Raw genomic sequence first — 11,130 nt, forward strand, 5'->3', positions numbered from 1 at the left:
AGTAGTTATAATTTAAAGGGAATAGAAATGTTTGTTAAACCTAAGTATAGAACAAGTTTAAAGGGTAGATCTACTACAATAAGAGGAATTGATCTTTGGAATGGTTTGGAGGACAATGTAAAAAAAGCGAAGTCGATATAACATTTAGGAAAATGGTTAAAACTATTTTGTTAAAGAATTATATTTAGTTGTTTCTATTTAACAAATTATAAAGGTATTTTGATGAGACTATTATTTTGTATTACAATAAGCAAATTAATGTTTGAATTGATTGTTTGAATTTGATTGTTTAATAGGGAGCAGATATAATAAGAAATGTTTTCTTCTTCTGCTTCCTTTCATTTTATGTTTTTTTGTTTAATTTTTTTCTTTCTAAAAATTGTCATTGTTTTTTATATGAAATGAATAAATTTACAATAAATAAATAAATAAATAAATAAACATCACTACATGATTTAACCATTAAAGTGCATTTATGAAATAAATGTTAGACTGAGACACATCGTTGCTATAATTTTGAGCAAACAAATAATTTTTTTAGGTACTTATCTTGTTAAATTTTAAAGAAATGCTGCTACTGGTCAAGCTGCACATGCCCGCTTCACAGCACCTCAGCAGCAAAAATATTTTTGAAATTCAGCTGATTTGACCATTAAAGTTCATTTATTAAGCAAACGTTAGATTGATGCACACTTTTAATATAATTTTGAGCAAACAAATAATTGTTTTTAAGTTTTAATCTTGTTAAATTCTTGTTAAAGTCCTCCCATGCACGCTCCCACGGCCGCCATTTGACAGCCCATCGTTTTTTGGCACAACACCGGCCCATATTTCCTGGTTTGGCCCACATTTCCGGGTTGTCAGCGGTGACGCGTAACAAAGGCAATGCATCAGCGGTGACTCATAATAGATGCGATATATACGGTGAAGCAACATATTTATGGATTTTTCCACTTTATTAGACAAATATGGACTGATGCGACTTATAGGGCAGTGCGACGCATACGGTGGAAAATACGGTACTTGAAATACCCCAAAACATTAATACGGTCCCCCCTGTTGACTTTGGTCTGTCTTTTGTCCATTTATCTCTTTCAGAGGAATGTGGTGTGGACTATGTCAGCGAGCTGTGTTTTGCTCCAAATCAAAATAAAGAGATGGAGGCTAAGATCATGGAGTTACACAAAACTTACAGGTGGTCTTTTGTTGTGTTCACTGGGAGTTTAATTGGTGTTCCTGTGAGTTTGTGTCACTTTAACATGTTACTTTGTGTTTAGAGGAATGAATCCAGCTGAAGCAGAGATGAACTTCTTGGAAAATATAAAAAAGCTCTCCATGTATGGAGTGGACCTCCATCATGCAAAGGTAATAATGAGATGTTTTCTTGAAGTTTTGTCAATAAACTGTAACACAAAAAGTCGATGTTGTTTAGATATCCATGAATCATCTTCTTTTGGCTTTTCCCTCCTCAGGGAAGGACACAACGAGTCATCCTCCTCCATCACACTGTCCTCTTTTTTTAAATTTTATTCAACCTTTTTTTATACAGGTTAATCCCATTGAGCCTGGGGAACTCATTTACAAGAGAGACCTGATTTTAACAGAGAGTGATGACAACAACAAAGTCTATGCTCAATAATCCAGGTATACAATCCAACATTTTTCAGTCAGGTCATCTGGACAGTTTCTTTTTTTTTTTGTGCTGAAACGTTTCGCCTTCAGTCCGGAAGGCTTCATCAGTCAAGGAAACACACAACAAAACTGATTCTTCCCCCAACAGCTTACTCCAAAGTGAAACAAACCAGTTCTGCTTGTGATAAGATGGTCTCTTCGGTACGCCCCCTCCTCCATTGCCAGCCCTCTTCCTTGGTGACAGTCTTGTCAAACTGGTTGAAAACAACAAAGTCTATGCTCAATAATCCAAGTATACAATCCAACATTTTTCAGTCAGGTAATCTGGACAGTTTATTTTTCATTTTTTGTGCTGGAAAAAAAAAGAAAGAAGATGGAGCAATGGAGGAGGGTGCATACCAATGAGACCATCTTTACAAGCAAAACAGCTACCGAATAGTAGTGGGTTTTTAAACAGGACTTGAAAACTGAGAGGGAGGGGGCCTGTCTGACAAACAGAGGTAACTCGTTCCAAAGTCTTCATCCTACTACAGAGAAGGCCCTGTAATCTCTGCGTTTAAGACGAGTTCCTGGAACTGTGAGGAGCAACTGGTCCGCTAACCTCAGGGAACGTGGTATATGGTTGTAGCAGATCAGAGGGCGAAACTGTTCAGTGATTTGTAGACATACTATTTTGAATTGGATTCGAAAGTGAACCTGTAACCAGTGCAGTGAGGCCAAAACTCGTGTAATGTGCTCTCTTTTGCCTGTACTGGTTAAAAATTGGGCTGCTGCATTCTGGACAAGTTGTAGTTGTGCAATGGAGATCTGACTGATACCAAACAAGAGCGAATTGCAGTAATCAAGCCTAGATGTAATGAATGCATGTATTACTGTCTCCAGGTTATTTTTGGACAATATGGGCTTCAGTTTAGACAGCCACCTCAGTTGGAAGAAACATGATTTAACAATCATGTTTACGTGAGTGTTAAGTTTCAGGGAAGGGTCCATTATCACGCCCAGATTAGTGACTCTTTGTTTTTCTGACAGGGTTAGAGCGGAAAGGTCGATGCAGTGGTTTGTGATCGTGTCGTTGGGAGGGAACAACATGACTTCAGACTTCTTTTCATTGAAACTTAAGATCCACTCCCTGATGTCAGCCAGGCAGTCAAGCAGAGGTTGAATAGAGCATGTGCCATTGTGTCTTAGGGGGAAGTAAATTTGACAGTCATCGGCATAGAAGTGGAAGGGCATGTTGTGTTTCCGGAAAATAGCACCAAGTGGCAGCAGGTATAGAGAGAATAGGAGGGGACCAAGGATGGACCCCTGCGGAACTCCCCATTTAAGCTCTGCCGCTGCAGAATTAAAAACCTTGATGGAGGCACAAAAGGATCTGTCAGTGAGGTAAGATCTGAACCAATTGAGGGCTGACCCTGTGATGCCCACCCACCACTCTAACCTAGCAATGAGGATCTCATGGCTGATGGTGTCAAATGCAGCTGTGAGGTCCAACAGGAGAAGCAACACAGAATCACCGGTATCAGTGGTTAAGAAAGTGTCATTAAAGACCTTCAGCAGGGCAGTTTCAGTGCTTTGGAGAGGTTTAAAGCCAGATTTGAATAGCTCTAAGATGGCGTGACCCTCCAGGAAGCACTTCAACTGGGACTCGACTATTTTCTCCAGTAGTTTTGAAACAAATGGGAGTCTGGAGACAGGCCGGAAGTTGGAAACGACTGAGGGGTCAAGGTTTGGTTTTTTATGAGAGGCTGGACAGCAGCATGTTTAAAGGTTTTTGGCACCACGCCAGTGGATAAACTACTATTTACTATAGCCAGAATGGATGGACCTAGAGTAGGAAAAAACTCCTTTAGTAGTTGAGGGGGGACCGCATCAAAGGGGGAACCAGACGGTTTCAAGTTGCACAGGACCTGCTCTAGAGAAGATAGAGTGATGGGTTCAAAATGGTCAGATAGCGCTACAGATTGAGGTGGGATGGATGAGTCATGAGTTGGAGGGGAAATGAGATCCCGGGTGGTCGCAATTTTTTCCAAAAAGAAATGTAAGAAGTTGTGGCACAGCTCAGTCTAGGCTTCCAGAGGTGATGGTTCAGTGAGGTGGAGAACAGAGTTTAGGGTGGAGAAGAGGACACGTGGGTTTCAAGAGTTTGAGATAATTATATCAGAGAAGTTTTTATATTTAGCATCTTTCACTGCTTTCTGATAACAGCGCCAACTCTCTTTAAGTATTTGAAAAGAGACCTGCAGCCTGTCTTTCCTCCACTTGCACTCCGCCCTCCTACATTGCTGCCTAACGGCCTTGGTGACGTCACTCAGCCAAGGTTCTGCTCTGAGTTTTGATTTTTTGGTTTTAACAGGTGCAACATGATCCAGAGTCTTTAAGCAGACAGAGCTGAACTGGGATGTCAGCTCCTCAGTAGTGGTGAGAAACACTAGGGGCTGAATGATCATTTCAGCGTCATAAACATCTGTGAAACGTGCGGCAGTGAAATGGTTAATGGCCCGGCTACTACGTGCAGGAACGCACGGCTTAGGAGTTAGCTGGGGGAGGGTGAACTCAAACCAGACTTGCATGTGGTCTGACAAAACATTATCACCAATTTCAAGATTACTAAGGGTGCATTCACACCTGATGGTCCGGTAGACTCGGTTCGGTTGGGGACCAATATTCATGACATTTTGTTTACATTTGAGCTGGTGCGTTTGCATTCACACTGCACTGTGCAGCCGAGCCAACCTGTTGAACCAACCTATTCCCCCGCTCGCCTGTGGGGGCGCTGCACCAAGAACTACTGAAAGAAACAACACAAAAACCTCTGACAACACTTCTTCTTCTGGAAATAAAAACAAAAACGGAGTGGCATCAAGTTTTAGCAGTTTTAGGAGTTATATTTTGTCATTTTTCAAAAGTGGACTCAGCATGAGCAGAAGATGAGGCAGAAGACCATGGAGAATATTGTTTTTCACACAAGGCAGCTGATGGCTCCATATAAGGTCAGAGAAATGCGTGTTTGTTTGCCCTGCGCTGTACTCCACTTCTTGCTTGTGGAGCGGGGCTCGGTCTGTTTACATTCACAGTGTACTGGAACCGCGCTGGAGTTCTCTTCTACCGGACCGAGACCTAGGTTTTAGCCCGGGCCTGAGTTCGCCTTTTTGTTCCGTGACAGAGTTCGATGGCGTGTTCACACCTCCCCAAACGAACCGGACTTTCTAGGAAAACGAGCTAGAGTTCGATTAAAGTGGACTTAACAGGGCTGGTGTGAATACACCCTAACAGTCATATCACGTGTTAAAACAAGGTCCAGTGTATGTCCGCGCTCTTGGGTGGGACCGTTTACATGCTGAGTTAGATTAAATGAGTCCAATAAATCTTTTTTTTTTCCCTTGTCCTGTCTGGCATTGTGACATTTAGAATTATTGTCTGAGTGTCAAAGTGATGCCCAACAGATTTACTTTCACAAGCAGAGCATTATGGCTGGCCTTAATGATCTACTTGATATATAAATTAAATTTTATTAGAATATGCTTTGGGTTTGTTCCAGATGTAATGGACACAGGGATGGAAAACAAAGAAGATAACAAAGCAGAAAAGTGAGAGAAGAGTTAAAATGTAAAGAAGGAGATAGGAATAGAGGAGAGAGAGAGGGATAAAGAGAACACAAATCGACATCATTGAAGTCTGCCTCTAGACCTGGGGTGGCTGCCGGTTTCTGGCGGGGGCTCGGCTGTGGTTGTGTGTGTGTGTGTGGTCGTTGGTAGTGCGTGGCGGCGGTCGGCGGCGTGGCTTCACTTCGACGGGGTGCTGGCTGGTCGGTCTGATGTGACATTCACGGTGGGGGGTGCTGTGTGTGTGGGGGGGGTGCATGGGTGGCATGCCGGGGCCTCTCCGGGCCTGTAGTGTGGGGCTTTCATTGGTGTGCTGGGACGGCCTTCCTCGGCTGCTGCTCCCTGATGCTCTTGCCCCCGGCCTGGGGCCGGCTTGCGGTCACTGTTGGGTGGGTGGGGCGCATGGACGGCCTGACAGAGGCTCTGTCGGGCTGTCTCTGTGTGCCTGTTTGTCTCAGGTTGGGTTTTAGGTGGTCCCCTCTCTTGGCTCAGTTTTGGCCCCCCATTCGTGCTCCCCTCTGGTGGTGGGCCCCCCTGCCTCCGGTGCATTGGCAGCTCTTAGCAGCTGGGGCTGGGTGGTGGGGTGTGTGTGGGCCCACCCTGGTAGCTGCCTGCGGGGGCCTGGGTGCCCTGGCTCTGTCGGGCCTCTGTTGGGGGGTGGTATGACCTTGGGACTCGGGGCTTGGTGTCCATGGCCGGATCCACTCTGGAGGGGCGGGTTGCCGGTGGGACCTGTTGACTCGTCACTACAGCCTCCTGGGGTTTCTGCATTTTGGTTGCTGGGGATCGCCCGGGGCTTCCCTTTGTTTCTCTCTCTGGGGAGTGCGGGTGTCCCTGTTGGGAGACTCCCGGAGTTCTGGGCTTGGGGGTCGCTGTGTGTCTGTGGTTCTGGTCTTCCCTGTGTTACCTTCGTGTCCTGTGGGGACGAGTTTATGGGTCCCCACATCCACTATTGAACATTTTTATGGAGAAACCTTATAGTGATAAGCATGCTCACACAGGTGTTTAGATTCAGGTGTTTATCAGATACACACTCAGTTGGGTTGTGGTGGCCATCAAATATATCTTGTATTACCATGTACTGTATAAAATACTTTCTAATGATGTTATAAGTATCATTATATATGTTGTTTGTTGTTGTGAGTCAAATAAATCTAAAAAGTCCTTAACCAAGGGCTTCTCCTGACAGCACACATGCAAATTAAGGTCCCCATTAATGAAAACATGCTCATCTTTTGGTGTGATTTCAGCCAAGAATTCAGAAAACTAATTTTTGAAATCCTGAGATTGAGGTGGGCGGTAGACGAGTGCAAATAACGTTGGAGGTGAGTGGCCGAGTTCAAAGACGCACAGCTCAAAGCTGGCGCGGGAAACTGGGATGGGCAGTTGTTTACAGTCAAAAGTTGATTTGAATATTGTTAATAATCCACCACCGCGCCGGCCCGATGGCCGCGGGGCATTAAAATACAGACAGTTCGGTGGCAATATTTCCATCAAGGCGCTGGACTCACCCGGAGACATCCAAGTCTCTGTGATGCAGAAAAAGTCCAACTCGTACTCTTGAAAGTAGTCCCTGAGGATAAAAGTTTTGTTGGTAATAGAACTTGCGTTGACCAAACACATCCTGATACTGTCCAAAGTGGAGCCAGCAGCGGTGAAGTTCGCGCACTTAAGTGGCCGCAGGTTTTCAATAACAGCCCCTCCGGGTCGGCCCGAGCTGCGCACTGGCTGACAACTCCCGTTGTTTACCTGGTCCGGGCACGCGGGAAGCTGGCGATGGAAACCATGACCACCAGCTGAAGAGGAAGATGCAATGCGCAGGGCTTTAAGCTTTACCAGCCGCCCAGCATGTTTTCCTCGGCATTTGAAGCAATGTCTCCGGGCAGGCAGGTGAGGAGCCCAGAAGAGGTATGCTGGCACATCTGCCAGCAGGGGGGGAGGAGGGGTGGCTCCAGAGGTATGCTCATATTGGTCCAAATAAGCGACATCGGTGGCAGAAAAATCAAGATCCAGAAGCTGTTGTCGGTCATAAACCAGCAGCGAGTTTATGTCCCAGACAAAAAACAAACAAAACATAAATAATCCGAACATCATCAGCAGAGGTGGATTACAAGCCATGTACATGGGCGCCATCTTACCGAAAGTCATTTATCATACTGTAACTAAGTCACAGGAAAAACTAAACTATTAATTATTATTATTATTAAGCTACAAAAGTGAAAAAACATGCGGCACGTCAAAAACAAAACTAAAAACTGTGGGGCGGACGACCACCCCCCACCACCGCCAGCTGTGGTGCGCATTAGGTTTAGTTTTAGAGATTAATATGTTTATAAGTTTTTTAAATAGGTTTAGAGATGAATATTTTTTGTTTTTTGTTTGTGAAACAAGGTCAGAGGAAGCTGGTTCTGGTTCGGGCGATTGGCCCCGGTGTTGCACCATATTCTGTGACCTGCAACAGTGCATGCAACACTGCCCCCTACGGTCACAATATACAGTGGTCACAGAATATGGTATAACACCAGTTCACAACGAGCGCCAAAGAGTCAGGAAGTCAGGATTCATTTCTATTTCCTTACGGTAGTTGAACCGGAAGATACATCCAGATCTGCCAGTCCCCCGGTACAAACAGAGTAATATTGTGTATGCTGTTCAGTGTCAGGAGGGCTGTGATCAGTCTTACATCGGGGAAAATAAAAAGCCACTGGCCAAAAGGATAGCCCAGCACAGAAGATCAACATCATCAGGCCAGGATTCTGCCATCTACACTCATCTCCAGGCCAGCGGTCACTCTTTCAGGGATGAAGATGTTCACATCCTGGACAGAGAGGAACGATGGTTTGAGAGAGGAGTAAAGGAGGCCATCTTTGTGAAAAGAAATCGTCCATCATTAAACAGGGGTGGAGGCCTCTGGGTTCAACTGTTCCCCTCTTACACTGCTATGATTGCTATTATCACTCAGCCCTCTGTGAATAGTAAACAGCCATCAGTGTGCTAATGATCCATTGTTAGGCTGATGGTCCTTCTTGATCATGTGAGCAGCTGGTTTTGGTTGTCAGCAGCAAAACTGGTACAGAGCTTTAAATGGCCAGGCTCCTGTGTATCTTTATCAGCTTTTAACCAAATACTCTGCTGCTCGTGGCCTTCGTTCCCAGTCTCAGAACCCCTTGGATGTTCCACGTATGTGGCTGAAAACTAAAGGGGACAGGGCTTTTCAGTCTGTGGCTCCAAGGCTGTGGAACAGTTTGCCACTGCAACTTTGTTCTGCAGACTCTGTTGAGGTTTTTAAAAAGCAACTGAAAACACTTTTATTCTCAAAGGCTTTTATGTCATGATTTTATTGTGCTTCTTGTAGTTCTTATGCTTGTTTGATTTTTTGTATATTTTAGCGTTGATTTTTATTGTACAGCGCTTTGTGATTTTTTTGTTTGTGATAAGCGCTTTATAAATAAACTTTACTTACGTACTTACTTACTTACCTCATCTGTGTTCTTTGTTAAAACAGGTCTCTCTTGTAAAAGAGTCCTCCAGGCTCAACGAGACTAACATGTAGTAATACCGTATTTTCCGCCATGCACCTTGCACCACCTTATAAGTCGCATCAGTCCAAATATGTCTAATAAAGTGGAAAAATCCATAAATACGTAATTTTGCCGTGTAAGTAGCATATATTATGCGTAACCGCTGACGCGTTGCTTTTATTACACGTCACCTCTGACAACCTGGAAATGTGGGCCGGTGTTGTGCCAAAAATTCACCACTTGCTCTTGCCGAGATCGGATGCTTCCCCCCTCCCTCTCTGCTTTGCTGCTCTGTCTGTCTGTAAAACTGCTTGTGAGACTCTTGCATTTCTTCTGAACCATAATTATGGACTTTTTGATCAGTTGGTCCCTCAACTCAATTTACAACATTTCTTTGAAGAGAAGACGGGCTTTAGGCGAGCCGGTTTGCCCTGTTGGCACGCATGCAGCTGGATATCTCATCGATTTGGAAGACTTGATGATGTGTCTATCTCTGCTGCCATTTGTGGATTTTATGGACGCATATTTAATTGGATTTTTGATAACTGGTTCCTGATTTTTGGATTCGGCTGGTTGCTGGTTTTATCAATCGATCAAGGAAGTCGTCGGCAGCAAATTTGGACCCGATCACGCTGCTTGCCTTTATGATGGCTTGGTTCGTGTCTCGAATACCCGGACTCAAATGCTTTGGGCAGAATGGATCAGATCTTGGGGATTTTACTCAGTCACTTTCCTTCGGTGTGGCCATGTATTTTGGACATTTTGGAATCGAGTGGACCAACACAGACTGAAGGTAGGTGTTATTAAGTACTGCCTGTCCCCAAAACAACTGTGTGTTTATCTGAATTTGGCTCTCTTGGCTGGCCTTAAAGGTCATCTTATCTGAATTCACCTGGAGAAAATGTGATCTGACGCTCACCACCCCCTCCCTGAGGAATTTTCAACTGATAACCAGATGAAACCAGCTGAATAAACTTTGTGTCATCATTTCAGGACTCTTGGATTCTCATAGACTTTATTATTAGCCATTCCTTGACATACCTCGAGGATGTTTATGGATCTCACCGGAGGACATTGACTGATTATTCCATCCTTATCAGAACTCTTACAGTGACCTCGAGAGCATCTATGAACATTGCTCACCGCTCTCAGCTCCCCCTCTGCAGATTGTCTATGTCACTATGTGCTTGTTTATGCAAGGTGTTTTTTTTAATATTAGGTTTTTTTTCTCAGGCAGGAAAAAAAAAGTCTGAAAGGAATTTTTTCATCTCCAACTCCTACATGTGTCCATTTTACCACTTTTTTTTTCTGTCCAAACAGGTCTCACTTGTAAATGAGTCTTTTAGGCTCAATGTGATTTATCTGTTTAAATAAAGGTTGAATGAATGAAAAAAAAATCAGTTGGCTGCCAAATGGCGGCCACAGGAGCGTGCATGGGAGAACTTTAACAAGAATTTAACAAGATTAACACTTAAAAACAATTATTTGTTTGCTCAAAATTATAGTAAAGGTGTGTCTCAGTCTAATTTTTGCTTAATAAATGCACTTTGACGATCAAATCAGCTGTATCTCAAAAGCTGATAGGCGGAAGTAGGCGTGTGCATGAGAGGACTCGCTGTGCATTTTTTTTAATTTAACAAGATAACCACCTAAAAACAATTATTTGTTTGCTTGAAATTATAGCAAAGGTGTGTCTCAGTCTAGCTTTTCCTTAATAAATTCACTTTGACGGTCAAATCTGATTTATCTGTTTAAATAAAGGTTGAATGAATGAAAAAAAAAAAAGCAGCATTTCAAAATCCAATTGCGGAAGCACGCAGAGGGATGAGTCACTGTGCATTTCTTCAAAATTTGACAAGATAACCACATAAAAACAGTGTTTGGTCGACTTTATAGTAAATGTCTGTCTCAGTTGAACTTTTACTTAATAAAAGGACTTTAGAGTCAGAGTCAGAGAGATTTATTTGTCATACGCACCGCACGTGGTATATGAGGCGGGACGAAACTATGTACACAGAGTCCCAGTTACATCCAACAAAAATACAAATTGTAAAGAAAAACTAGTAAGATCCGAGTCATGAACTAAGACTGTACTACATTCACTAAACTAAGAATACACAAGACTAAGAATACGCTAAGCACCAGCAGCCCAAAAACAACATGCCAAAACAACAGCAGCACGAACATGAGTCTGCGCGAGCAGATGAGGACCAATGAACACAGCAACATGAAATAATCAGCAGCATGAGATCAGCATCATGGATATACATCCATCCATCCATCCATTTTCTTCCGCTTATCCGGGGTCAGGTCGCGGGGGTAGCAGCTTAAGTAGGGAGGCCCAGACTTCCCTCTCCCCAGCCACTTGGGTCAGC

The 11,130-nt window shown here is 43.7% G+C and overlaps 1 protein-coding gene across 1 annotated transcript in view; it reads left to right on the forward strand.

Moving 5' to 3' along the window:
- Positions 1-11,130, forward strand: part of LOC119426476 (protein 4.1-like) — a 129,062-nt gene that overhangs the window by 31,808 nt on the left and 86,124 nt on the right. Inside the window, exons 6-10 of the mRNA XM_037694037.1 lie at positions 1,099-1,195; positions 1,278-1,365; positions 1,822-1,833; positions 4,628-4,655; positions 7,332-7,336. Of these exons, the coding sequence (XP_037549965.1) occupies positions 1,099-1,195; positions 1,278-1,365; positions 1,822-1,833; positions 4,628-4,655; positions 7,332-7,336 (230 nt within the window). The remainder of the gene's footprint in view (positions 1-1,098; positions 1,196-1,277; positions 1,366-1,821; positions 1,834-4,627; positions 4,656-7,331; positions 7,337-11,130) is intronic.

This window comes from Nematolebias whitei, chromosome 20, assembly GCF_014905685.2.
Source record: "Nematolebias whitei isolate Nwh7 chromosome 20, NemWhi1, whole genome shotgun sequence".
NCBI lineage: Eukaryota > Metazoa > Chordata > Actinopteri > Cyprinodontiformes > Rivulidae > Nematolebias > Nematolebias whitei.